The 26,856-nt window shown below is 57.4% G+C and overlaps 9 protein-coding genes across 9 annotated transcripts; 5 read left to right on the forward strand and 4 right to left on the reverse strand.

The window, feature by feature from the left end:
- Positions 1–2,706: 2,706 nt before the first annotated feature.
- Positions 2,707–3,683, forward strand: MYCTH_2126876 (uncharacterized protein; the record flags this gene model as incomplete). The annotated part of the gene is made up of 3 exons (XM_003663068.1): positions 2,707–3,116; positions 3,348–3,457; positions 3,511–3,683. 3 exons carry the CDS (start codon positions 2,707–2,709, stop codon positions 3,681–3,683), a joined length of 693 nt encoding a protein of 230 aa, XP_003663116.1.
- A 311-nt stretch (positions 3,684–3,994) lies between these two features.
- Positions 3,995–5,362, forward strand: MYCTH_2304589 (uncharacterized protein). Its single transcript, XM_003663069.1, has 2 exons — positions 3,995–4,508; positions 4,567–5,362. Exons 1-2 carry the CDS (start codon positions 4,113–4,115, stop codon positions 5,269–5,271), a joined length of 1,101 nt encoding a protein of 366 aa, XP_003663117.1. The 5' UTR covers positions 3,995–4,112; the 3' UTR covers positions 5,272–5,362.
- Positions 5,363–6,115: 753 nt separating this feature from the next.
- On the forward strand, positions 6,116–7,673 carry MYCTH_93913 (uncharacterized protein; the record flags this gene model as incomplete). Its single annotated transcript, XM_003663070.1, has 2 exons — positions 6,116–6,878; positions 7,498–7,673. The coding sequence occupies 2 exons, from the start codon at positions 6,116–6,118 to the stop codon at positions 7,671–7,673; spliced, it is 939 nt and encodes a 312-aa protein (XP_003663118.1).
- Positions 7,674–9,347: 1,674 nt separating this feature from the next.
- MYCTH_2304592 (uncharacterized protein) lies at positions 9,348–12,334 on the forward strand. The gene is made up of 3 exons (XM_003663071.1): positions 9,348–9,681; positions 9,766–10,919; positions 11,010–12,334. The coding sequence occupies exons 1-3, from the start codon at positions 9,564–9,566 to the stop codon at positions 12,045–12,047; spliced, it is 2,310 nt and encodes a 769-aa protein (XP_003663119.1). The 5' UTR covers positions 9,348–9,563; the 3' UTR covers positions 12,048–12,334.
- Positions 12,335–13,334: 1,000 nt separating this feature from the next.
- On the reverse strand, positions 13,335–14,695 carry MYCTH_2304593 (uncharacterized protein). The gene has a single exon (XM_003663072.1). It carries the CDS (start codon positions 14,653–14,655, stop codon positions 13,507–13,509), a length of 1,149 nt encoding a protein of 382 aa, XP_003663120.1. The 5' UTR covers positions 14,656–14,695; the 3' UTR covers positions 13,335–13,506.
- A 149-nt stretch (positions 14,696–14,844) lies between these two features.
- MYCTH_2304594 (uncharacterized protein) lies at positions 14,845–17,836 on the reverse strand. Its single transcript, XM_003663073.1, has 8 exons — positions 17,632–17,836; positions 17,103–17,486; positions 16,744–17,047; positions 16,606–16,680; positions 16,428–16,554; positions 16,131–16,364; positions 15,840–16,067; positions 14,845–15,784 (listed from the first exon to the last, which is right to left on the reverse strand). Exons 1-8 carry the CDS (start codon positions 17,749–17,751, stop codon positions 15,217–15,219), a joined length of 2,040 nt encoding a protein of 679 aa, XP_003663121.1. The 5' UTR covers positions 17,752–17,836; the 3' UTR covers positions 14,845–15,216.
- A 1,269-nt stretch (positions 17,837–19,105) lies between these two features.
- Positions 19,106–20,862, reverse strand: MYCTH_2304596 (uncharacterized protein). The gene is made up of 2 exons (XM_003663074.1): positions 20,760–20,862; positions 19,106–20,697 (listed from the first exon to the last, which is right to left on the reverse strand). Exon 2 carries the CDS (start codon positions 20,612–20,614, stop codon positions 19,403–19,405), a length of 1,212 nt encoding a protein of 403 aa, XP_003663122.1. The 5' UTR covers positions 20,615–20,697; positions 20,760–20,862; the 3' UTR covers positions 19,106–19,402.
- A 600-nt stretch (positions 20,863–21,462) lies between these two features.
- On the forward strand, positions 21,463–22,596 carry MYCTH_2304598 (uncharacterized protein). Its single transcript, XM_003663075.1, has 3 exons — positions 21,463–21,749; positions 21,820–21,919; positions 22,075–22,596. Exons 1-3 carry the CDS (start codon positions 21,570–21,572, stop codon positions 22,482–22,484), a joined length of 690 nt encoding a protein of 229 aa, XP_003663123.1. The 5' UTR covers positions 21,463–21,569; the 3' UTR covers positions 22,485–22,596.
- Positions 22,591–26,090, reverse strand: MYCTH_2304601 (uncharacterized protein). The gene is made up of 2 exons (XM_003663076.1): positions 25,785–26,090; positions 22,591–25,678 (listed from the first exon to the last, which is right to left on the reverse strand). Exons 1-2 carry the CDS (start codon positions 25,889–25,891, stop codon positions 22,708–22,710), a joined length of 3,078 nt encoding a protein of 1,025 aa, XP_003663124.1. The 5' UTR covers positions 25,892–26,090; the 3' UTR covers positions 22,591–22,707.
- Positions 26,091–26,856: the final 766 nt, after the last annotated feature.

The following is a 26,856-nucleotide window of genomic DNA, read 5'->3' on the forward strand; positions in this document are numbered from 1 at the left end:
ACTTGGCTCTCTGACACTACGTTGTGCTGGGAGGCCTCCGACAGGATCCCGGGAGAGGACTGATGGTCTTCCAGGTGGTGTGATGGCTCGAGCACTTACTTGGTTTTCCGTGACTAAACCTCCCGACCAGACGGGCACTTGGCAAAGGGCGCAGGACCGTCCTGGTTCGGTGCTCTCGCTGATGGTTGATGCGCGGGGTCGTTGCAGCGTGCAGGCTTGCGGCTGCGGGCATGGAAGTCAGCCCCCATCGGCGTGTTTGCAGAAGCAAGCATACACACTGCTGCGCGCGCCGGAGGTCGTGTCGTGTGTGGGTTGCACCATCGGCACGAATATGGGAAATATATTGATGCATGCCGGATGTGGGCAAGGTATGGTCGTCGAAAGGGGCAGGGCTTCTATAGAACCCATACTTGCACGTTGAGCACAGGTGCGTGTCTGTAGTTTAAATCCGTACATACATGCATGTCTGGCCAGGATGGCGGGCCTCGGGTCACATATCTGGAATCATCTCGGTGATTCATCAAACCTGCCTATTTCTCGAGTCTGTGATACATGAGATGGGCGTGGGTGGATCTCGCTGCGGTGTTGAGCACAGGGAGCTACTTTTGTGGTCCGGAGGTACCGCGGAGCTAGCGTATGTAATCCGTAGACCGGTCGAATACTCTCGCTATCGACTCGGTCCCTCCATCGGTACTGCAGGCGAGACAGGCGCATCTCACCACCTTTCCCACTCGCACTCCGCTGACCGCCGCCCGACCAGTCATTCGGCATCAGGACAGGGCTGCTGCCTTGTCCTTAATAACCCCACTACGCAGCGGGGCAACCATCTTGGCGGAACTGTGGAAGCCGAACCCTGTCGCTCCTTAGTTAGGAGCCAAGCTCGGCGGGGCCGACCTGCGAGGTGAGCATTGGGTCCATGGGTGCCGCCCGTCATGAACTGAATCACGACGAACCTCCCGCGCCTTCTATTCCACCAGCGCCAGCTAATCACTGGGCGGAGGTGACCTAAAAACTGCGTCAGTCTGTTCTCGTGCAGACGCACCAGCGGCTCGACTGAGCGAGGATGGTGCCGGGCGGTCAGCATCTGTGCAAGCTGTTCACCGACACTATTATTCCGTAGAACCGAGCCCGAGCAGTGGGTTGCCAAGGCCCTATCACTGAAGCTTAGCCTGTCGTACCTCGCCATGTTGTGCACAACGCAGTACAGGTTATCCTGTGCTGGCGCTGCGTTGGTGGTTCGGGGCAAACAACTCGCGGCACGGGACGTAGTGTTGTTGCGAACGTGTGATTGCAGAAAAATGGATATCAACAGTGCGTCTGGATGTTGTACAGTAAGTACGAGTACATACTAGTATGGGGGTCCAGGGGCCACTCCGAGTTGCTTGTGCGATCGGCTGTCGGGCCGTTCATTGCTCGTGGCACTGTTTGGCGCCCGCTGATCGCCGCTTTACCTAACCCGGACGGCCTGTACTATAGTGTAGGCAGTGCTGAACGTACTGCGTATGGGCACAGGGAGTGCCTGAGAAATCGCAGTGTATCCGCACAGTACGGTACGGGACTTCCTGTATGTACATACATACAGTACAGTACCTTCACATGCTGTGTGAGGAACTGGAGTAGTAAGGTGGTCTCGGGAAGACATACTCATGGTACACGTTCGAGACGTGGTAGGATTCCTCGACTGGGTAATAAAAAAAACTAAACCAGAAGATCCACTCTACGGATTAGTGTAAGTTGGCTACTCATCATGAACGTTGCGGTCTGCGGGGCCACTAATGGGCGGCTCGCTCATTGCCGCAGCCGTGGTGCCGTTGAGCCTCCAGCCTCCGATTTTGCAGGGTTGGAGTGTAGCACCCGCCTGCCGCCAAGATCTACGGCGAAAATACGGCGTACACTATGCAAGAGCGTAACTCGGTACCTAGGTACCTATGTATGTACATACATAGGTACATACCTTACATACGGTACAATACATGCATCCGTAGGTGACACTACTCGTAGTGTATACACTGCGTCGAAACTCCGCTAGTGACTCCCTGGAAGCTCGAGCCGCGATATCTGGGCGCATGATGACTCTTGCCTCAGCAGCGACCAGGTGCGGGCAGCCAAGCGTCAAGCTAACTACAAGTACCTTGGGTTTGATATTTTCGGTTCCCTGCCAGTTGGGGTCTTGCCCTTGTCCCAGGCTGCCCCGAGAGAACGGAGTATTTGTCCGAACTGTTGCCCCATCAATTCGTCTTTGGCCTGCCTTTTTGCCTGGTGCCATCAGCCAAGCCAAGCCCAGAGCTGCTTCAGCTTTAACGCGTTGCCGCCCCGCAGGTGAAAGCTCCTTCCAAGAACCAAACACAACTACAAGAAAGATTTTGGCTCGCACCTGCCGCGGTCTTCACGATCAACTCTTGCTCCATTTTATTCCATCGACGGGAGAAACTGGTCACAGTGTTTTCGTTGCCTGCAGCCCATCGGGCGCTCGCCTTCGATAATCTTGGACCCTCAGCGACCAGAGACGCTCCTGCGAGATACGCGCTGTCTTTTCGGTTCCGTATCGCCACCAGGCGCCCAGGCGCCAGCTTCCAGCACGCGCCTGGCCGGAACCCCATGCAAGTTGTCGCAGGATAGCCTTTGCTGGCCTCTCTGCGAGGCCGAACGAGCACTGGCAAGGTTTTCTTTGAGAGCGACCCGATCTACAAGCGATTCCATCTCACGATGGCTATGACCGCCGACAATGTAGACCGTCTACTAACTTCACCTTCCGCCGCCGCCAAAAGCCCCGACTCCGATGGATCTCCGGGCACAGTCACTCCCTCGGTAGCTGCCGACTACTTCTCGGCCAACCCCCGTGCGAACGGTGACTCGAAGCTCAGGGAGCCATCTCGGCTGTTCGCCTCTGCATCGACTGATGTCAGCACCACCACGCTGGCGTCCATTTCTGAAGAGGACCACGTGGAAGGTTCGCGGCATTCCTCTAACAATAGCAGCCGGCCCTCTGTCGAACAGAGGAAGTCCTCGTCCACATCTGTAACCTTTCGGCCGCCACGAAACCCGTCACTCCCCCAAGGTCACCCGCGCAAAACAGATAACCGGCGGCTACGAGAATCGTCGCCTTCACCAGTTAGGTGAGTGGTCGAGCCTATTCTTAGCAACCTTTCCTTCCAACATCCTGTTGCAACATAGCCCTATTCTAGTTGCGCCACACCCGTACAGCCCATCATGAACCTGATGGTGCTGTCTGAGAGGTCTGATCTCGCTGCGAACTACCTAGCCGTCGCACGGAAGACTGCTCGCTCTCGCGGCGTTGCCTCCGCTGCGAGCTGACCGCCCCGGTTTGCATGGCGAGTGCTGTGCAGCCGTGAGGTCCAGGATGTGATACCCAAGGGCATGGTGGTTCCCATACCCGGTGCGGCTGCCAGCCTGTCGACGTTGTCACCAAGCTTCCTTTGGAGGAGGGATCTTGCTGGTTGCATCGGCAGATGCACCAAGACTTCCCCGCACTCACGGGTCCACCCTAAGGGGAAGTCACGGCCCTGTCCGCTGTTCAAGGGATCGTCCGCGTGAGAAGCCGGAGCAAAGAAACAGAACGGCAGCCCGTCATGGCTACCCATGGCACCTTTGGAGGCATGCTCGAGGAACTCGAGCGCATCATGGGAGGAGGATTGCAGAGCTCGGGCTCGCTGACGACCTAGAGCTCCTCCCTCCTCAATCTGACCCCGCAACCCCACCAACCGGCTGGATCTGGCTCGGCGATGTCATGCTATCGCCAATTTCGTCAGCTAGGCCGGCTAGAAGCGTCCCCTCTGCCCGCAAATAGCCATATTTTCTTCGCTTGGGCTTGTGGCTGTGTCGAAAGGTCGATAGCGCAGTCGCTTCAGCGCATGTGCAACCATCGGTCATTGCCGTTCTCGCCCCGTCATCCTCCGTCCTGTTCGAAGCTTGATCATGACGAGAGTTTTGGAAATTATTCCCTCATAACCCATTACTTGATCGCGCACTTTCCCCGACGTCATCCCGGTTCAAGTCTGTCAGCTGTCACTGGGTGCCGCGGACTCTTCTGCAATACTTGAAGTCGTCGTACATTTTTGAGCCTTTCAGTTTCAAGCATGACCACACTAACAATGAACCCACCCTCCCCTCGCAGGTTCGAGCGACATGTTGGGTTCGACAACCTCCCCATCGGGGAGGCCACGAAAAACAATCCCTCGTCGTTGAGCCTGCAAGCGAGGCACCAGGGATACCGCCCGTCGCGAAGGTCGCGCACGTTCATGATTGGAGTGGACGAGCACAGCTATTCCCAGTATGCACTGGTTTGGTTGCTCAATAACATGGTGGACGATGGCGACGAGGTTATCTGCGTGAGGGTCCTAGAGAGCCCGGTCCGTCCTGACAAAAATTACCTCGAGGACGCGAAGAAGCTGCTGGAGACAATCAAGTCCAAGAATGAGCTGAATAAGGCCATCAGCATCACGCTGGAGTACTCGGTTGGGAAACTCCATGACACATTCCAGCAGTTGGTACGTCTTCTTGACGGCTGTAGAGTGTTGGCGAATCGGACGCTGACGGCGAGACCAGCTCGCGATCTACAACCCGTCAATGCTTGTGGTCGGCACTAAGGGACGGACGCTGGGAGGAATTCAGGGATTGATGAATGCGCGGAACTCGTTCTCCAAGTATTGCCTCCAGTACAGCCCTATCCCGGTTGTGGTGGTCAGGCCAGACGATAAGCGACTCAAGAAGAAGGAGAAACGCTCGCAAGACCCGACGCGGCAGAGTTACGCCGCCATGCTCGCGTATAACTCGGGAAAGCACGAGGCCGATAGCGATACCGGCAGTGTTTATGAGTTCGAGCGCAGCATTTCGGCAGACGAGGAGGCGCATCAGGTCGCCGCGGCCATCGGGCTTCCTGCGAGGTTTGATCCCACGATCAAGCCGTGCGTTCCCCGCAACGCGCGCAATCGACGGGCCTCGCCACTGGGTCTTTCCTCGGAGAGGACAGCATCGCTCTCTCCGCCGCCGACTCCACCCGCTGCCGAGAGTGGAGAGGAAGAAAGCGGGGATGACGACGATGAGTTCGAGGTCGAGGCCGTATCTGGCGAGCAACTCGCTGCGCCAGCGCGGAAACAGACGGGGCTTGAAGAGCAGAAGGAGCGACTCCACGCTATGGAAGTAGGCGAAGCCGCTGCCTTGCTCAAGTCGGGTCAGTCAAAGGAGCTTGAGGAAGACGAAGACGACGACGAGTCGCAGGACAAGGCGCCGGAAGACCCGTCTGACTCATAGGAGGACTTTGGGCTCGGCGTTCTAGGCGGCGACGACTGAATATTAGGTGGTATGGAGCATGTACACGACTTACGTAGTACTAGTAGTTCAATGTGCGTGTTTTCAACACTAGACTGTCAAGGGTTAGGGTATTGGCTAGGAGGGGGAGCAGCGGCGGAAAGCGAAATTCGCGGACGGAGCTCCTACCTTAGGTACTCAGTATCCGTACTCCGTAATCTGTACTCGCACGGAACACTCGTTTCAAATGGGAAAGGTACACTACGGTGTGCACGGATTATGCGGTGAAATTTGAACTTACTACCTACCATACGGAAATACCGGGTATGGTGTACACTACTTTGCGCACATCAGTGTGGGTCCGTAATTGTATTTTACTCGAATGTTCTGTATTTCGTACAGAGTATGGAGTACGGAGTACGGGAGGACTGCGGTCGAGAACTCCGGATTACGCGCACAGACTCTCTGTACGAAGACGCGACTTCCTCGTGCGTGACGCGACGACAATTGGTGCTATCTCGGCTCAATCTAGGGCAGCCATTTCACAAGAACACCAGCTGATTGCCCACTGTACCAGCTGCCACCCTGTATGACCGGGATCTCCGGCCTGGCCCTGCGTCGAGCTGTCGTGTTTCTCGATAGGACCATCTCGAGTCGTTTTGGCCGAGCAAATGTACACACTGTCGGAGTGATCAATTCTCCTCATCTGCGTCCAATGTTCAGCAGGGCAGTCGAGGCCAACAAGGCCGCCGTGTACAAGCAGCCATCGCTTGCGAAACAGTTGTTCCCCTCGAGCAGCCCATCGACCGCACCGAAGAAGCATGCAGAGAATAATACCATTGACAACATGTTGAGCAAGAAGCGCCCATCAGCAGCCTATGGCGGCTCGGTGAGAACCGCGGCGAGCACAAAACCGCTGCAATCCCGTCCGGTTAACGTCCCGGCGTCTGGTCCTCGCATCATCAGCAAGTCGTTTGCGTCGCTCTACAACAACTCAGATTCCTTCAAGGAAGAGCGCGAGCTTCTCCCGCCTCCCAGCAACGCGGCACAAACGAGCGACATTGCAGCCGTCCCATTGTACGACTCGGACTTTTCTGACGACATTGACCTCGAGGCCGAGTGTGTCCTGCCCACGCTTCCGCGCCAACAGCCACCGGCGACGCCAAAAGAGCAGGATGCGGCTCCTCCAGCTACCAATACAAGTGTGCTCTCCTGGTCACAGTCCTCCCCGTCACACCTTCAACCCCCGGCCTCTCGGCCTGCACCGCCTCCGCAGCACGCCATCAAGCGGGCTTCGCCGACGGATGATGGGCCGGCTCCTGCGGCGGCGAAGAAGCCAAAGCGGGAGCTACCCAGAAACTGGTCAAAGAAAGCAGCGCCAGAGGATGAAAATGCTGGAGGTGGTGATGGGCACGGGGCCGCTGCGGTCGCGCCAGCACCCAAGTCGAAAGGGGATGCCCTCTGGAATACTACTGCCAGCGCCGTAAAGGCCCAGAAGAAGCAGTTGAAAACACAGCTCAAGGAGTCTGGGAAAACGGAGACGTCTGCGCCGGACATGCAAGAAACTTTCAAGACGCACATGGCTAGGACGTCAGCCATCACGCTCAGCAGTGAACAGCGCTATGTTATGAATCTTGTCGTGGAAAAGGGACAGAGCGTCTTCTTCACCGGTCCCGCCGGTACAGGCAAGTCTGTGCTCATGCGGGCCATCATTCAGGAACTCAAGAAGAAGTACGCCAGAGACCCCGAGCGGGTCGCCGTTACGGCCTCGACCGGCCTGGCCGCTTGCAACATCGGCGGCATGACCCTCCACAGTTTTGCCGGGATCGGCCTCGGCAAAGAGGACACCAACATCTTGGTCAAGAAGATCAGGCGAAATCCCAAGGCGAAAAACCGGTGGCTCAAGACCAAAGTTCTCATCATCGATGAGGTCTCCATGGTTGACGGAGAGCTCTTCGACAAGCTGTCCCAGATTGGCAGGATCATACGTAACAATGGGCGCCCCTGGGGCGGCATCCAGTTAGTCATCACTGGCGACTTCTTCCAGCTTCCCCCGGTCCCGGAAGGCGGCAAACAGAGAGAGTCCAAGTTCGCATTCGACGCGGCGACATGGAACATGTCGATCGACCATACCATTGGCTTGACTGAGGTCTTCCGACAACGAGATCCCGGTAGGCCGCACCGTGACAGACCGAAGGGGGGTGACCTCGCGCGCTGACGACCTTTTAGAATTTGCTGCAATGCTGAACGAGATGCGCTTGGGGAGAATCAGCGACCAGACAGTCCGGAGCTTCCAAGAGCTCAGCCGGCCACTCACCTTCAACGACGGGTTAGAAGTAACCGAATTGTCAGTTTCTAGAGCCGAGATTCCGTACCGTGGTCGCTGTGCTGACAACGTTTTATAAGGTTTCCAACTAGGAACGAGGTTGAGTCCTCGAACCAGCGGCGTCTGAGGGCCTTGACTGGGAAGACCTACCGCTACGACGCCGTGGACGCAGGCGACGAGAAGGTCCGGGACAAGCTGCTGGCAAACATGATGGCGCCGGCAACCCTCGAGCTGAAGAAGGGCGCCCAGGTCATGCTGATCAAGAACATGGATGATACCCTCGTAAACGGCTCGCTGGGGACCGTTGTTAAGTTCATGTCACAGGCCACGTTTGAGATCAGGGGCGGCGAAGACGACTCCGAAGAGGAGTCGGATGCGAAGAGGCGAGCACGGGCATTCAACAAGGCCCTTGCCGAAGCGTCCAAGGGCGACAACACGGAATACCCGGTGGTCTGCTTCCACGCTGTCGACGGCACCCAACGACAGATTCTCTGCGTCCCCGAAGACTGGAAGGTAGAGCTCCCGACGGGCGAGGTACAGGCCTCCCGCAAGCAGCTCCCCCTAATCCTGGCGTGGGCCCTGTCGATCCACAAGGCCCAAGGACAGACGCTGGAGCGGGTCAAGGTCGACCTCGGCAAGGTCTTCGAAAAGGGACAGGCCTACGTCGCTCTCAGCCGTGCCACGACGAAGCAGGGCCTTCAAGTGCTGAACTTCCAAAAATCCAAGGTGATGGCCCACTCGCGCGTGGTCGAGTTCTACAATAAGCTCTATAGTGCCGAGGCGGCCATGAAGAAGAAGGCGGCCGGGTCAATCACAAACTATACGGTCAAGCAACCGGCAGCTGCCGCGGGATCGGCTCAGAATCCTGTCGATGTGCTTGACGATGAAGAGGAGGAGGCGGCTATGGCGGCGTACGGTTGATGGCAGCGCATGACGGGGCAAAGGTCGTTGGTGTTGATGCATGACACGATGAAGCGCGTTTAGTGAGGCGTTTGGGGGGCCCATTGGCAGGCAGCCAATCTTTTTCTTTTTTTTTCTTTTTCTTTTTCTTTTTCTTTTTCTCTGCAGGCATACTCTCCTCACAATTGCCCTTCGAGTACCCCGCTACAATGGGCGCTACTCCTTTGTCGTATGGGCGGATGGTGGGTTCGTGGCTTGACAGATGAGGGGGGAAAGAGAGAGAATGTCAGGCTGGGCGACCAGCGCAGTACTTCTTAAAGCTGCCCCTGCATGCAGGAGCAGGAACATATGCTGCCAACTTCCAGGCCACAGCAGACCGATTGTAAAGCGCGAGTTTTGCTCTGGTGCCCGAGATGATTGCGGGCAATCCTCGGGTGTTTGTTCCCCCTTCGGAGCAGACTCTGCTTGCTACGATATGGGGATACGCTCCTGGCGTGCACAACCGTAGGTGCAATGGAGTGCTCGGCAATCCGCACTGAAAACACGGAGCACAAGATGCAGAGACAACGTTTTTGGAGTGTACTTTATAGTTACACCTACCATGTACGTAAGCTACCTTATATATCTCTCTTTTGCGTGTTATAGGTACTTGTACATAGGTACAACTACCTTGGGGATACATGCATTAACTTAGCGTGACACAACACGCAACCCTTTTGGCGCACGTTCTCGGTCTTGGCGCAGTTTGGCGCAGATCCGCTGCGTATCGATAAGCAAAAGGCTCACGCAAGGCAGGAAAGCACATGGAAAGTTGCAGCGCCATACCTTCTATCCAGCTCAACCGCCGTTAGCCCCGCGTCGCGCCTGGTTATCTACTCCGACCCGAGGACCGGGCTGTTTCTGCGCACCTCCTGCCAGTCTGCCAGAGGTGCGATCTCTCCCTGCGGCAACGATTTTCTTGCACCGAGCAGGCGAATCAACCCAATTCCTGCTCCGCGGCAGTCCAGCGCCATCCAGTTTCCCCTCCCCCCCCCCAAAAAAAAAAGACGCCACCCGAACTCTTGTCGCCATGGCTTCGGAATTCATCGGTCTTCTGATGATGGTAACGATGCGCGGCACGCCGCCGATGCTTCTCAAGGGCACCGTCAGCGCCGTCGAAGCCGGCACCGGCCTGACCCTCAGCAACGGTGAGCCTGCCCCTCCCCCTCCCCCCGTCTTCCTGGTCCGCCCCTCCTCTTGGCCCGCCTGCTGACTTTCTTCCTACTGGGTAGTCTGGGTCACTAACACCAAGGAGTGGAAGCCGCGCCTTACCATCCCGTCTGAAGACATCGTCGATCTCTCCGAGCTCCCCAGCGAACCCGTCGCACCGCCCCTCGCCCACGGCGTCCCGGCAAACCCACCTGCCCCGGCCCCGGCCCCTCCCGTTGCCCAGCAGCCACCGCCTCAACCCGTTTTCGTGGACCCCGCGATCGTGGCTGTGGGAAAGCCTGCTGCCAGCGCATCGTCGTCATCGAGCCGCGCACCCGAACCGCATCCGCAACCAAATACGAGTGAGAAGCGGGACCCGGGGCCCGGGGTCGTCCCCCCGGTGCAGATACTGAGCGCATCGCGAGAGGTCACGCCCACAAACACCGTTGCGGCTTCTCTCAGGGATCTGAAGTTGGACCCCTCCAGCGCGGCCGTCGAGTCCGCCGACGAGGATGGCGCCGACAGAGCTCTGGACTACGGCGAAGTTACTGCCCAGAAGAAGAAGCGGCGACAACGGAAGCCGGGAAGCGCGAAAACGGCCACGCAGGCGGACTACGGGGCATCGCCGGCGCCTACGGAAAAGGCGGCGGGGAGAGGAAGAGGCTGGAGGCAGACCCCGATCCTTCAGAGCACGGCGTCTTTCCAGCCGTTCAGCTCTCTGAAACGGAACCGCAAGGGCCGGCAGATGGCTGATAACGGGTGGGCCTCCGAGGACGTTACCGACGTCCAGGAGATGGGCGATTTCGACTTTGAGGGCGGCCTGGCCAAGTTTGACAAGCAGAACCTGTTCGAACAGATGAGGAAAGACGATCTGATCGACGAGGCCGACCGCTTGGTGTCACACAACCGGCTGCCCCGTCCGAAACCGGGGACTGCGGGCGGCAAGAATCTGCACTATTCAGAAAACGTGTTGGACCTGCCGTCGACGGCCTCGAGAGCAGCCAAGGATAGGCCGGCGTCATCGAAGGAGACGCCAAATGACTTCTGGAACAGCGAGGCGGATGATGGGCTACCTCACGGCGATCGGCCCAGCACCAGGGACCAGAGCATGGGCAGCCGACAGAGTTCGCGGCGCGGCGGCGAGGGCAAAAGCGCCGCGGCGGGCAAACGGTCACGATCGCGCAAGGCCCACGAGATGGCCAGGACGGGGTCCGGCCCCGGCAGAGTTGCCTCTGGTGTAAGCCACTACCGCACCCAGCCTCTCAAGGTGAGCCGGCCGAGCAGCCGGCTTTCGTCGCGCGCCGCGGCCGCTGACAAGAAGAAGCAGCTCTCGACGCCGGCCGCTCCGCAGGGGCTCTACGCGCTGCCGTCGAACCGGCGGATCGAGCCGGTCTCGGCGCTGCAAATGCTCAACCTGGAGAACATTGCCCATAACGAGATCGGCCTGACCGAGGAGATGATGACGGAAAACGCCGGCCGGGGTATCGCCGAGGTGACACTGATCGCCCTGGCGGACCCGGCCATCAAGGTGCGGCACGCCGGCAGCGTCGACCCGGCTACCGGCAACCCGCCGCCGCAGACCGTCGTCGTCCTTGCTGGCAACAACAAGTCCGGCAGCCGCGCCATCGCGGCCGCTCGACACCTGCGCAACAAGGGCATCAACGTGCTCGTATGCGTGGTGGGCCTCGAGCGCGGCGAGCGAGACCTGTTCGAGGACGTGCAGCAGCAGGTGCGGCTCTACCGCAACCTCGGCGGGCGCGTCTTCACCAAGAGCGACTTCTTCGAGCACATCCGCAAGATGAGCATCCCCACGCTGACCATCGACACGCCGCGCGCCTCGCTCGGCAGCCTGGCCAACCCGGCACCCGTCATGCTCATCATCGACGCCCTCTTGGGGCTCGCCATCTCGTTCGAGGAGCTCCGCAACGGCGACCAGGCCACCGTGTACGAGCTCATCGAGTGGGCCAACCGGAACGAGGCCTTCGTCATGGCCGTCGACGTCCCCTCGGGCCTGGACCCCACCACGGGCAAGGTCAGCGTCGTGGACGGGAACCGGCTATACGTCAAGCCGAGGCACGTCGTCGCGGTGGGTGCGCCCAAGAGGGGCCTGCTCGAGGCGCTGATCGCCGCGGACGACAACGGCGACGGGGATACGATCCTGGCCGGCGGGGAGGCACCGGTGCCGGACGACTCGGTGCTCGAGTGGAAGCTCTATCTGGTCGACATGGGGCTGGGGCAGGCGGTGTGGAAGAAGGCCGGGACCAGGATGAGGAAAGGGGTCGACTTTGGCGAGAAGTGGGTGTTGGAGATGAAGTATCGGGGAATCGTGCCTAGCGATGCCGAGGAGGAAGAGGAGGTTGTGTGAGAGTGTGTTGTGTTGCTCGGTCGGTGTGGTCTGAGCTCGGGTGTGTGTTTTTCCAATGGCGGCGGCGACGTGGATTTGGTTTCTACGGAAGTGTTGCATCAAGGGGTGGTGTTATTACGTTGCACTTATTTTTTTATATTTTTTTTTTTTTTTTGGGTCGATTGGCATCAAGCAAGGCGTTGCGCGGTTCCTTTGAGAGGGGGTATTGTTATTTTTTTTTTTTTTTTTTGGAAGTCAGACAAAACATGCACGGCATTGCTTTAGAACGAGGTTGGTGGACTTGGCGGTTGAAGGAAGAAAGACGCGCTGCTTGAGACTTGATTGTTATTGGGGATTTGCATCATTTAATACAAAAGCATCGTGCCAACGCACAACGTTCTTGTCTGCTGTATCACTTATCGACTGGGTGGCTGATGCCAGTTCAATTCAAGCTTGTCTAATTAGTTGATCGAAGCATTCGGTATGATCAATGTCCTCTCTTCTGTTCGATTCATAGACTTATTCCTCACTTTAGCCCTGGATCCCAGGGAACTCGATGCTGTTTCGGGAACATCGATTCGAGAGATATTCTTCTGTAGCATCCGAGGCCGGCCAGCTCTGCTGGGGATATCAACAGAAACAGATTGATAATGATAAGACTATTATATTATTACCGCGCGGCTGTTTCAGCAGCCTCTCGTGTGTTCGGGGTTAATTAGGCATGGCATGGTTCTATCAGTTGTTCCATTGAGAAAGACTGTCAGCACGAAAGGAAAGACACATACAAGCATTTTGGTATTCACTAAATGTAAATTTTTCTGCGATGAACAATCGCTTTCCTGGTCGCTTACTGTGGTGTCTTTACCATTCGCCCTCTCCGGTGAGCTTCTGTTTAAATACCAAGGCATTAATTAATTAATAATTAGTTGTTACAAAAGTATTCATTCCGCTGTCGGCCTGAGATTGTTGAACTTGTCGCTCGCTCGCCATCTTAGGGTCCCTCGATTTTTGTTCCATTTAGACAAGTCAAAGAGTAGGTAGGCTCACGGCAGCTTTTCAATGCCCGCATCGCCATCCACATCACCCCTTCCCGACCGCGCCTTCCAACATGAGCCGTCATTCGATTTCCCCCCCGGCCATACAAGACCAGGGGAAAACATCTTTCCGAGCAATGCCGACTGGAAGCTGCGATGCGAGGCTGCCACCTAATCATGTCTGGCGGCAGCGAAAAAACGGTCTTATTGCGCCTAATTCTCCTGCTCCGTGTTTGACCTTGTTCTTTCGGGGTCTTCTATGGAACCTCGGGCTCGCGGAGAGACGGCCTAATTAATTATTACTTTCAAGGCACCCTCTCCCCCAATCTCCGCATAGTAAGATAAATGATATCTATTTCAACCGAAAGAACTCGTAACTCTTCTCATGTTGACGCTCAGCTCTCTTTCTTCTAGGTCTACTTAATACCTCCCTCTCGCCATCTCCATCATCCTCCCACCCCGTCGACCCAGACGACCACGTTCTCGGGCACATCCCTCTCCCGGAAGAAGGCCCTCACCTCCTCGTCCGAGTAGCGCAGGCTGAAATGGATCAGCACGAACACGGTGTCCGGGGACCGCCGCACGACGGGGTCCAGGTCCGACCAGATGGTGTGGCGCGTCCTGTCGGCCTGGTCGCGGTGCTCCTCCCACAGGAAGCTGCACTCGGTGATGACGACCCGGACACCGCCGGCGCCACTACCACTACCACCGCCGCCACCAAGCCACTCGGGCCCGCTCGCGAGCACCGAGGCCGTCGTGTCCCCCAGGAAGGCGAAGACGGGCGTCGCCACGGGCGCCGTGATCTCTACGCCCCGCTCCTGCCGCAGCGCCCGCAGCTCCGCGCCCGCCAGCCCGCGGTACTCGGGCTTGAGCTTGGGCGTCACGGCGCTGAAGACGTAGCCCAGGCACGGCACCGTGTGGTCGCACGCAAACGCCGTCGCCGTGTAGGTCTGCGGGGCCGCCAGCCGCGCCAGCGTCACGGTGCTGCCTGGCCGGAGCGGGTGGGTTCTGTGGGTGCGTAGGAGGGGGTGGATGCCGTCGTCGTCGTCGGCGGCGGCGTCGTCGTCTCCTGCGTCCTGTTGCTGTTCTTGGGCAGGGCTATCATCATCCTCTATTAATACGTCGGCTTGTGACGACGGGTCGTGTCTTGCCACCCCGTCTTCAGCGTCCGGGCTAGAGGGTTCGCCCCCCTTCTTGTTGTTGATGTACTTTTGGAGATACGGAGACGTGCTTTCTGGGGGCCAGATGCCCCCGCCCTCGTTCAGCATGGTCTTGGCGTTGATGAAGCCGTCCAGGGCGTCCTTCATCTCGGCCGGGCAATAGATGTCCGGCGGGTCGCTCCGCTTGACAAAGGCCGGCGTGAGGAGGGTGTGATCGCTGTGGCCGTGCGTCAAGAAGATGTGCTTGGGCCGGAGGTTATTGACGACCAGGCCGGCGTCGAGAAGGAGGTTGAGCTGAGGGATGACGAATGACGTGTGCCATGCTGCGCGGGACCGGCCCGTGAGCGTAAGATTGTGGTACGGCTTTGGGAAGCGCCATTCCAGGATGTCGGACCGCGGAGACTGCGGAAGAGGCGTGGCGAAGTTCGCTGGCATAATTATTCTTGGCGTCCGGCGGGCGCTGGCTGACCCGGCGATGGTGTTAAATTAAACTAAATTATTTACAATAGCAGGAGCAAAGGTCTCTCTCATTTAGGTTAGGAAACTGTAACAGTTAGCGGCAAAACATCGGATCGATCGGAGCAATTGGAGAAATGGTTGTTTGTTGATTTTAATTAATGAGAACGAAAATGGCTTATATACTCCGGATGTCTAATTACGTGCTTTTCCTCCGTCGCCGGGTCAGTTACCTTAGATAATTATTATTATACAGGTCGGACTCCCAACACATTAACAAGTTTTACCCGTGTCAATGAATCGATGAATCAACCTTCTTGCCGCTGTAGAACCCCGAGCTAATACTGAACCAACCTTGCAGCAAAATCAAACAATGATTGCAAGAATGATGCAGCATCACTGTTTGGTCACACTTCACGTTTCCGAGTCCTCGCCAGCGTGACCTGGAAGTCAGAACTGCACGCTGCTGATAGTCTATTCTAGTCTACCACGATCACGGCTCAGGTCCTATTTCACTCGAGGTTGCGCCCACTGCCCGCTTCAATTCTTGTCGGTGGCCTCGGCCTGTTCATTTGGTTTCGTCTCAGACTCGGAAGCCTGGTTACCCGGAGCAGGGCGGATAGGCAATGTTGAGGTCTCCCCCTGGGCCGCGGCCGCCTGAGCAGCCTGGGCGGCTTTCTTAAGCTTCTTCTTCTCCTTCTCCTTTTCTCTCGCCGCCTTTCTGGCTGCGGCCTTCTCCGCCTCGATCTGCTTCTGCTTGCGAAGCTCCTCGCCGCCGAATGCCTCACGCCACTCCTCGATCTTCGCTGCGGGGATGTTGGAAAACAATAGCTCGGGCGTGCCGATCGCGTGGCCCGGCTTCAGAGCATCCGCTTCCCAGGTGTCCGGGATCCGTGCCGGGACTGTCTCCCCATCGGACCCCTTGATCCCAAGTTGCCTGAGGATAGACTGCGCCTTTTCGGGCATGTAGGGCGAGAGAACCTGGGCCAGAAGGTGGAGGTGGTTGAGCGCAAGGCCGATCACAGCACGGCAGCGGTCGGGCTCCTCGGCAATGAGCTGATTGCTGAGCTTGTTGTCCTGGAGCAGCTTGTTGCCAAGCGCAGAGATACTAGTTTCGTCGTCAGCTGTGCCCTTGTTATCCAAGGAAGGAAGGATGGAAATACCTCATGACAGTGGCCAAGCCTGCCCTCAACTTCACAGCCTTGAGGTCGGTGACATAGTCTTGAAGGAGCTTGTTCACTTCTTGTTTGTGTTGGAGGAGGGCGGGGAATTTTGAGAGGTCGTACTCGGGCACGACACCTTCCAGCTTGGCCTGGCAGAATTTGACGACACGCTGGCACAGATTACCCAGGTTCTTGAGCAAATCGTTGTTGTTTGCATCGACAAACTCCCTAGCAGAATCGAAAGTTAGCAGGAGTTCAAGGAAAGGCGCAGGGAGCATGGGTGCAACTCACTCCCATTTGAATTCCGAGTCGCTGGTTTCTGGCCGCCTTGACAAGAGGTAGTATCTCCAGATGTCGGGGTCGATGCCAGTCTCACGAGCGTTATTGCCGAAGACACCGACGCCCTTCGACTTGCTGAACTTGCCGCCCTCGTAGTTGAGGTACTCAGCCGTGGACAGAGTCTTGAGTTTTGTCCAGTTCTCCCTCGTACCGATCTGGGAGGCGGGGAAGATGATGGTATGGAACCTATGCGCTAGCCGTGAGAAAAACGAGGTCTCGCTCAGGTCAGAAAAACCACAACCAACTTACGGAACATTGTCCTTCCCCATGAACTGGTAAAGGGACACTTCATCCGGATTCTTCCACCACTTCTCCCAGTTTTTGCCCTCCAGATTACCCGCATCGGTGTACGTTTTGGTAATCGAGGGGTAGCCGACTGCGCAGAGTCAGCGATTGCCACTGGAAGGGGCGAGGCGGGACAACATACTGCAAGCATCGAACCAGACATAGAAGACTTTCTTAGCGTAGTCCTCGTCAGACAGACCCTCGAGGCCGTCGGGGACTTTGCGACGCAGGTTAGTTATTCGCACAATGCTGCCGTGTTGAAAAAGGGCAAACGACGTACTCGGAACACCCCATTTGAGGTCTCTTGTGATACCACGGGGCTTGAGACCCTGGTCCAGCCAAGAGTGGGTGATAGAAACACAATTCGCGCTCCACCCCTTCTCGACCGCCTGGAGCCATTTCTCAAGCTCAGGCTGGAGGGCGTCGAGGCGAAGGTAGAGATGCTTAGTCTTGCGCCTTTCAGGGGCGGTACCGTCGAGCTTGCACCTCGGGTTGATCAGCCAACCGGTCGCTTTGGTCTCCTGGTTTCCCGAGGCGTCCCTGTCCGGCTCGAGGGGGTCGAGGAGGTTGCCACAGGCGTCGCACTATTCAAGAGATTAGCGGCTGAGAGCACCGATGAGTCACCAAGATGCTCCAAACCTGGTCGCCACGAGCACCCTTGTCGTGGCAGATGCTGCACTCGCCCTCGACGTAACGGTCCGCCAGGAAGGATGAGTGAGTCGGGCAGTAAGCCTGCGTGGTCTCGCGCTCCTCGATGAAGCCGTTCTTCCAGAGGCGGGAGAAAATGTCCTGGACGATCGCGGTGTGCTCGTCCGTGGGAGTGCGACCAAAGACGTCAAAGTCGATCCTGAACCAGTCGTAGATCTCCTTATGGATGGCGTGATACTTGGCACACAGCGTGGCCGGATCCACCCCCTCGGAGAGCGCCTTGGTCTCTGTTGCGGTGCCATACTCATCTGAACCGCACACAAAAATCGTTGGGAGACCCCTCGCGCGGCAAAACCTGACGAAGACGTCGGCGGACTAGTGGGAAGTGGTCAGTGATAAAGCGACTAACTAAGGCAGAAATGCCCCGACATGGCGAGAACAGGGGGCTCTTTTTTTTTTTTTTTTCTGGGCTCGCCATGAGCGGGATACAGAGAGAGTTTGTGAGTGAGTGAGGATTTACCAGAACACTGCCGATGATGTTGCCCAAGTGCGGCACGTTGTTGACGTAGGGCAGAGCGCTGGTGACGAGAATATTCTCTTTCCCCGGCTGGGGAAGAATCGGCTCTCGGCGCGTGCCCATCTTGAACTGCCAGGCTGCTCTCTCCGGTTCTCCTATGTGGTAAGGAAATCGAGGGGTCCTGTCTGGCTCAAAGTTCAGGTGGTCGCCAATCCCGCCAGAGATTATTGGGGAAGGTGGGGTGAGTCATGGAGCCCCGATACCGGTTAAACCCCGGAGTTCTCTCCAAAAGTCTAGAATGCCCCGCCCTCAGAACGCAATCTGAAGGGTTTCGGGCGTCAACGGCAACTCACTAGAGTGCAAATACACGAGCGCATCCGCACATCTATCTCTAGCCATGCACGGGAATAAATAAATAAATAAAGATAAAAACAATGTTAAATAAGAAATATGAATGATAAAGATATAGACCGTACAAGTAACCCAAAAAAACAATCAGCTCTGTTTTAGCTCATACGCGACGCGCCTCTTGTGATTAATTAAGTGTTCAACATTCAATGTTGACATGTATTTAGACAACACTTCTAAGTGCCTCCGGCACTTGAGAACAATCAACGCATTTTATCACCACTTCTGAAGGCCCTTACCACTGGTCCAGGAGTGCCGCCCACGCGCGAATACTGCTGTGGTGTCGTGCTATTGCAGCCTTCTGAGCTGTAGCCATTGCAGCCTCCGAGCTGTAGCACAATGGCACGACACTCATCTAGGCTCTTGTCATTGGCGAGGTAACGGCCACTGCCCAATCTTTGGCGACAAGAGGCAGGATGGCCTGAAACAAGACAATCTGGGTCCAGGGTTGGACGCGACAGCAATCTTAGATATCGCGATAGGTAATTGTCCTGCTACTAGGCAATTACTCGCCGGGGTTCCCTTCTGATGGAATATGGGGGTGGTAAATGGGTGCCTGTACCTGGCCCTGCAGCCCGGTATAAGAAGAGGGTGGGCACAAAGAGGGCTCCACCCCACAAAGCCAGGACCCACAAAGGCTTATCTAATCTAACCTTACATGAAAGACGCGTCCGCAGACACGTACTGCATCACCTTCCCTTATTATTATTTATGATTCTCGAGGAACCACAACATCTTCTGCTATTTCCGCCCCCTTCAGCTTCAGAATCTGCAAAAATTTTAGGATGGCTGTGTAAGCTATCCGTCGATTTCGACGAGGAAATCTGCAGTTATGGCGACCTCCCCTCCCGGATAATTAAAGGATAAAATTATTAATTACCTCCTGTCGAGCTCGCTCTGTTAATTAATACACGACTAAGTCACGAGGAGAACGGAATAAGACTGGTAGCAGATCTTACGTTTTGTAGAAAGGTGGAAGGTGAGCTAGGAAGCAAAGAGCAAAATGAAGTTGCTTTAACTTGAATTTAGAACATGTATCCAAAACTATTAAAATAATAATTAAAAAAAACCACCTTGTATCTATGGTCCCGTACAACGCTGGGACTGATCTAATATCTAATTAACGCTAAACTCAATACTATATAATTGAAATCATTCAGTACTACGCTTTTATATCCTCGTGCCAGTCCCCAAAACCAATGATCAAGCACTATTTGATCAATATCTATATCCTCTCATTATATGGATGCTCCTTTTTTCCCGCTGCTTCGCTATTGTCAACTACTCTCGATGCTTACCGTTCTCTTGGAACATGTAAGAAAATCAAACACCTGACGTGCATCAACCTGCCGAGCGGCCCTGCATGCTACTGACAAGCTCCCTCTTCGTACGCCCCACTCCACCTCAACCCCCCCATGACCGCGACCACGACCGCGATCCCACCCAACACGGTCGTGCCGCCGTAGATATACGCGTGCTTCCTCCTCATCGCAGCCAGCTCTCCGACCCACGTCGACACGGTCGTCAGGCACCCGCAGAACCCATCCTGTATGCCTACCAGGACCTGACACCCGATGGCCAGCCCGGCGCCGGCGCCCGCCGCCCCGGAGTGCGCAAGGTCCCAGGCGAGGGCCAGCACCCCGGTGCCGGCGACGTTGACGGCGAACGTGCCGAGCGGAAACGCGGGGACCCGCCCGTTCAGCCACAGGCTGGCGTAGAACCGCGCCAGGCACCCCAGCGGCGCGAAGACGAGCGAGAGCGTCACCTTGCCGCGCCAGTCCGCGCGCCCCCGGGGGGGCAGGGCCGACAGGAGGACGGCGCCGAGCCAGCAGCCCCAGCCCAGCAGCAGGGCGAGCCGGTCCAGGAGGCGGTGAACCAGGGCGCGCGGGATCGCCGGGGTGAAGGGGGCGAGGGCGGCGGCGAGGTGGGCGCCGAGGTAGAGGGCCGAGAGCGAGAGCGAGACGGTCACGATGGGGACGGCGAGGAGGGCCAGGAAGGTGTGACCTCCGCTCCTGGGCGGCGGCGCGAGCGGCTGTTCTTGGGAGGAAGAAGAAGAAGTAGACGGGAGGTCGTTGGACAGGGCCAGGAAGGTGTCGTGCATGAAGGCGGAGAAGGAGGTCAGGGAGCCGCAGAAGCCGGTTGCCAGGCCGATGTAGATCGGTATGGTCTTCTTGAGGGCCGCTTGGGGTTTCTCGGCGCCAGCGGAGGTCTCTCCATTGTTGGGGGTCGGGTTAAAGGCAGAATGGACCTCGCGGAAGAGCATGTAGTCTTCGGAGAGGAAGCCCATCAGCAAGCTGCCGGCAAAGTTGGGCCATATGGAGGTGAAGATGACGGGAGTGCCGGCGTATGCCGTGAGAGCCTGAATGCCGAGCCGGGCGAGGGTGCCGAGGATAGAGAAGAGGATCAGGTAGGAGACAGTGTAGAGCTGGGTCAGCAGCCGGCTCGGAGAGGTCTGGGTCTCGCTAAGATTGCGGTCCGAGTCTGGGCCATTCTCGACCTCCGATGTGGGAGGGACTGGAGATTCATGATGCGCTTCGAGCGACGGAGGTACCGTTCCTGAATCATGGGACTGCTCCATTGCATTAACTGCGAAGCGGTTACCGCAATGTCGACGGAGGTTTCAAGATGGTCCGTCGAAATGCAGCCCCCGGATTCCTCCTCCTGCTCCACGACTCGTCAGGCATCCATTAATAATCCTCTGATGTCTTCGGCCATATACTCACCGGTCAGGCTTCTCAACCTTTGCAGGAAGAGACGTCCCCGGAAAGGAAAATAAAAGAAAGAATAACCGTGATTGTTGAATTGGAGTACAAATACTGATTTCATGTTACAGGAAGTGAAATGCCCAGACCTCAGCGGCGGTCCGAAATGCGATCTTTTTCTTGGCAGTGGGTCTAGCTCGGCGATCCCCGGCCCACCAATTGCTTATCGCCGGTGGGGTAATTACTTGTGCCCCGCTCTCTCACCGTCATCTCCGTATCGTCAATCGTCACGCGCAAGGTATGCACGAACGGACAATGCAGTCCCGGTGGTGCCCAAGTTGCGAGCAACTGTCGTAGACTCGGGGGTAGATAAAAGAACCTTTTGTCTTCACAGTTACCCAGGTTACCCAGAATGTCCGGACCCCACCAGGAGCGAGGGGCGGCCTGCCTGAAACTGGGGGCCACCTTCCCGTATTGACATGGCCAGGGCCCAATTCGTCTGCGCAACTGCCCGCTCTAGCTTGTCTCGGAGTACGGCGGGCATCATGTGTTCAGCCAAGGAATGCTGTTGCCCTGCGTTCACCTGGCGAATCAAGCCTCTGCGCTGCGCGACCATTCCGCATAGTTGGATACGGACGTGGAGGTCGAAGAGGGAAGACAGGGATTAGGATTACCTTAGGTACCTTATAGGCCTGTAGCTGTAACTTTCGTTGGACCTCAACGACCACCGCTACCTAACTCCCTAGGAACTGCATCTTTTCCCCAACCCCTCTGGCTCCCATCTCTCGTCTCTCCCCCTTTTCTGTCCCGACACGGCCTCGGACCATCGCAATGGCAAACCTACCCGACAACGTCCACGTCTCGCAACATCCCTGCTTGCTCGCGAAGCTCAGCCAGCTGCGGTCACAGAGCACCCCTCCGAGGGATGTCAAGGGCTTGATACACGATATTGCTCTGATCTTGGGCTGCGAGGCGCTTGCCAAGGAACTCAGCAGCACTCCAGGACCGACTGTTCGCCAGCTCCTCTCCTTTGGTTTTCTCTTTCCGAACTCGACCGAGAGTCTGACCTTCTTCGCTCTAGGATGTGACACCCCTCGGCTACGAGTTCCAAACCCACCAGCTCGCTCCCGGCAGCGTCTCCTTGGTTCCCATCCTCCGATCCGGCTTGGGCATGATCGAAGGTATAGTGTACATGATATCCATACCAGACCACCACCACCACCACCCCGCACCATCACCAACCTCTCTTCCCTCCGCGGGCTCTCCCTCGGAGCACCTCCACCAACCTAGAATAGTCTCAGAGCAGAGCTGTGCTAACCGGGTGATAACCGTACAGCGATCCAAACCCTCCTCCCGAACCCCGTCCCCGTCCACCACCTCGGCCTGTACCGCGAGCCGGAGACGCTGCACCCGGTCGAGTACTACAACAACCTGCCGAACCACCTGACCGCCGGCGGCGGGTCCGGCTCCGGCCCCTCGGAGCTGGCCATTGTCCTGGACCCGGTCATCGCTACGGGCGGGACCTGCGCCGCCGCCATCCAGACGCTGCGGGAGTGGGGCGCGAAGCGCATCATCGTGCTGTCCGTCCTCGGCGCCGCGTCGGGCGTCAAGGCGGCCGCCGCCGAGTGGCCTGCAGGCGTGGAGATCTGGCTCGCCGGCGTCGACGAGGAGCTGACAGACCGCGGGATGCTCAAGCCCGGGCTGGGCGATGTGGGAGACAGGTTGTTCTTGACCATTGGGAAGTGACCTTGGTTGTGCTTGGGGCGGGATGGACTATGGGCTGTGCTTGTCAACCAAGGCTCGGATTGCGTGGCTCTGACACGAGAGATCCCTCCTTACAGGCGAGGTAAGGGACATCTATCTCCCTACGCCGGGACGTATAGTCCAGACGTATAAAACAAGACGTACATTCCCGCCAAGGGTATCCTACATGTTGTGTTATGTCACGTTCTCGTATCATACAATGCCGCTAGGTCGGTGCATATTCCTCCTCATCCACGAGGGTGCCCTCTCTCCAGCAGTCCTCAACCCACCTCGCAGAGACAACCCTCGGTACTGCCCTCCTCGAGCTGACCTTATACCTCACATCTGCCGCCACCACTCTCTCGGACGCGGATGTTTCCCCCTTCCCACCGACAACAACCACGTGCGTAATCCTCTTGTCTTCGATATCACTCACCACCTCGCCGTTTCCAAATCGCACGTAGTTCATCAGCTTGAGCGCTCTAGACTCGGGCACTCCTTCCCCAAGCGCAAAGTGCACCCGGCACCTCCTGAACATGAAGCTCTCCAGCCCGTCCAATCCCCTGCCGTGCTCCTCCAGCTGATCGAGGAAGTTGTCGACGTCAAAGTGGCTACCCTCTTCGGGCAGTTCCATCTGTTCCAGGATGTCTCTCAGCTCATCGACGCCCACGTCCCGAGCATAGCTGTCTCCGTACTGGTCCGTACTCTCCTCGGCGAGCTTTCTCATCTCCTCGGTGGCAGAAAGGAGATGGCCTTCCTCAAACGGGAGCAGATAGCCCTCCCCGCCGCTCTGCTCGAGACAGTCAAACACCCACTTTGGCCGCACAATGTCCGCATCGCCTGCCTTCTTGAGGCTCGCCACCCTGACGACGTTCTTGTCCGCCAGGATGATCATGCCCGAGCCTTTCTCCACTGTCTGGTGTATCCTGCCTCCGTTCTCCTTGATCAGCTTCTCCAGGTCTGGCTTGCTCATCTTCTTCGGCTTAACCGCCTCGGACAAGACGCAAAAATCCAAGCCTCGGAACAGGTCGGTCTTTGGTTTCTTCACGGCCAAAAAGTCGGCCGTGGCCCCGGCAAGGTCAGCAGCGCCGGCGATGACCAGCTCCCTCTTCTGTCTCTTTGCCGGTTTTCGTTTACGGTTCTCCATCTCCATCGCCTTGCGCTCCTTCTCCTCCTGTTTGACCTTGGACCGCAATGCCTCAAGCTCGTCCACGTCCATGCCGGCGTCCCACGCCTTGTCCAGCCGCAGCTTGCGGAAGCGCGGGAACCGCAAGGTCCAGCCCGTGGCGAACTGGTCCGACGGCGCGAACGACGCGGCCTTGACGGAGATGACGACCGACTCGCTCGGGCGGATCCACACGTCGGGGCGCTCGTACTGCAGCCGTTCGCCGCCGCCCAGCTCGACGAACTCGGACGGCGGGCTGGCCGGGTCCCACTCCCTCCACTTGCCCTCGGTGTGGTGCCGCATCTCGGCGTAATCCTCCGCCTTGAACCCGCCACCGACCTTGCAGAAGCTGAGGCATTTCTCCCGGCTCGCCGCGGCGCCCGACCGCACAAAGTTTTCGCTCACGCGTAGCCCGCACAGGAAGCTCGAGAGCGTGCCGCCGCGTCGGCCCGAGCCCCAGTACCCGCCGACGACGACCAGGTCGAGTGACTCGCCGTACTCGGACATGTACTCGGGCTTCACCTTGATCCAGTCGTTGTTGCGGCTGTTGAGCTGATACCGCGAGCGCGGGTTCTTGAGCACGAGTCCCTCCGAGGCCTCGGCCACAACGGCGCGAAGGAGCGGCTCGATCTCGTCGGCCGACGTGGCTGAGACGTACGGGTGAATCTCGAGACGGCGAGGCGCCCCCTTGACGGCACGCTCGAGGGCCCGGTGCCGGTCGGCGAGCGTGTACTCGGTGAGCGACTTGTCGTTGAGGAGAAGTATGTCAAACACGCGGTAGAGCGGGCGTGGGCCGCTGTGGAAAGGGTTTTTCTGCTGGTCCAGGGCGGCAGTCTTGAGGGTACCAAAGGGCACAATCTTGTCGACTTCAGGGTCCCAGGTGATCATCTCGCCGTCCAAGATGAGGTTGCGGACGCCGCTGTCAAAGGCCCCCTTCAAATGCCGGGTGAGGGCCGAGTTGTTATCTTCCAGCCCGCTTCCGTACAGATAGGTGTAGTCCTTGGCCTTGCGAGACCAGAAGGCGAACCTGTACCCTCCCGGCACCGAGTCATCCTCCCGCATGTGCATCTGCATCCGCTCGCCGTCCAGTTTCTCCTCGATCCAGAACTCGGGGTTCTCATCCGTGACTCCCAGGTTCGCCACCAGCTTCGCAAATGTCGTCGTCATCTGGAACTGCGCCAGCTGGGGCTGGAAGCACGACATGAGCGTCACACCCGTCTCCTGCTGCTCGAGGCGAAACTCCGGGTCGTACAACTCCCAGCAGACCCTCCTCAGGCTCGACGAGACGCTGAAGAGCGCCTCGGCGTCGGGATGCCACAGCCCCAGGAACGTCCTCTCGGTCGCGCCAACCTTCATATCCTTGAGGATGATGCGCACCAGCCACATCAGCTCCTCGGCATTCATTCCCTGGTAAAACTCCTCAAAGATGGGCAGCTGCTCGGCCTCACCGCTCGCCGCGGCCAGCCGGTCCAGCATCACATTCACGTCCCCGATCGTGAACTCCCCGGGCTCGCTCCTCATCTGCCGTTTCTTCACAATCTCGTAACACCTGCCCGCGAAATCCCCGGCTGTGCTGATCGCCCCGCCACCGAACCTCCCTCCGCCGCCGCCGCCGCCGCCCCCGTGGCCGCCGGGGAGCTTCCAGTGCATCAGCGCGTAGCCGTCCTCCGAGTTGCGGTCAATCTTCATGACCTTGACGAGCAGCTTGCCGATGGTGTTCTCCTTGAGCCCGTACACGCCGCGGTCGCGGTCCTTGTCCGGCAGGATGAGGCGCATGGCCGGGTAGAAATCCGGGCCGACCTCGGCGCGCCAGCGCGACATGAAGCGCTCGACAATGTGGCGGCGCTGCTCGTGGTACGAGAGCTTGGAGGAGGCGCCCCGGCCTCCGGCCCCGCCGCGGGCGGTCCGCCGGGTGGCGCCCGCCGCAGCGCCGGCGGTGGTGGGCTTGCATTCTATCAGAGGATTGAACAGATGCTGGAAGAGGTGCGAGAAGGGTGGTGTCTTGGAGTGGTTGCGGGGTCGGTTGGGAAAGCTGTGATGCAAGTCGGTGCGTGAGCCTCTCTTCCTTCCCTTCCTCCGTTCTCTCCCGAGATGGGAAAGGTCGGCCGGCAGGCCAATGGTGTAATTTTAAGACTTACTGCTCGTCGAGCTCTGCAAGACTGAGGGAGCCGCTGCCGTACTGTTTCTCATCCTCCTCGATCGCATCGACGTCCGGGGACTTGGCACGCTTGTTTCGACTGCTCATTTTGTTGCGGGTGACTAGCAATCCGCGTTGTAAGACGAGTGCAGCAGGCTGTCTCTACGGATGACGGCTGCCCACGGTCATCAGCACATCAGAAAGCCGTTTGAAAATCATGGAATTTCAAGCATTCGGGATGTTATCTCGTTGAATAGATGTGCAAATTTGTGCCATGTCATTTGTAGTATGCAAGGGACAAAGGTCGTCGTTGCCTGTTGAAGTCCAGGCAGCAGGCACATACCTAACCCTAACCCTTAAGCCACTCTTGGCCGACGTCACAAGCTCAATTGCCCCGTATCTCATTCGCAAAGGCATTCAAGCTTCGTTTCTTCCTGCCTGCGAGATCAGTATCCATGATCTTCACGGTTACTACTTATCTAACGTGGTAATTCTTTGGTAATTCGCTAGAGCCGTTCTAGCCAACCCCCCATATCGAGCCCACTGGATAAGAGTTCTAACATCCCAAGCCGTTGGCCAAGCTCTTCTAAGACTTATCGGCTTCTACTCTTTAAGATGAAACTCGGGAAAAATCAACCCTTCTCACATGAACTTTGGCCCTTCTTTTGCACATATATTTAGGACCTCGATAGATATGACATGGCCTACCTATGTCTTTGATAACAAAGCTTCCACCCTGCAGCAAAAGAAGGTCCTCCTTCAACGCCCGCAGGGCATTTCTATGCCGATGGTTTGTGCCATTACATATCAAGACACACATGCAAAGTGTTGCATGCCGCGAAGGAATCGAGAGTATTCCCGAAATAGCTGGTTGTTGCACACTCAAGTAAACTATGACACACTAGGGAATGACAGACCGGCCGACTAATTACCACGTAAGAAGGGTAGAAAAACAGCGTAATACCGAAAAAAGAAAGCAGAGCAGCCTGCCGCGAGTCCGTCAACTGCTAGAGCCGCAACAATATATCAAGACACTCTCGGCGATTAACAATCTGGTCCCGTAAGCCGATCCA

This window comes from Thermothelomyces thermophilus, chromosome 3 (assembly GCF_000226095.1).
Source record: "Thermothelomyces thermophilus ATCC 42464 chromosome 3, complete sequence".
Lineage (NCBI taxonomy): Eukaryota > Fungi > Ascomycota > Sordariomycetes > Sordariales > Chaetomiaceae > Thermothelomyces > Thermothelomyces thermophilus.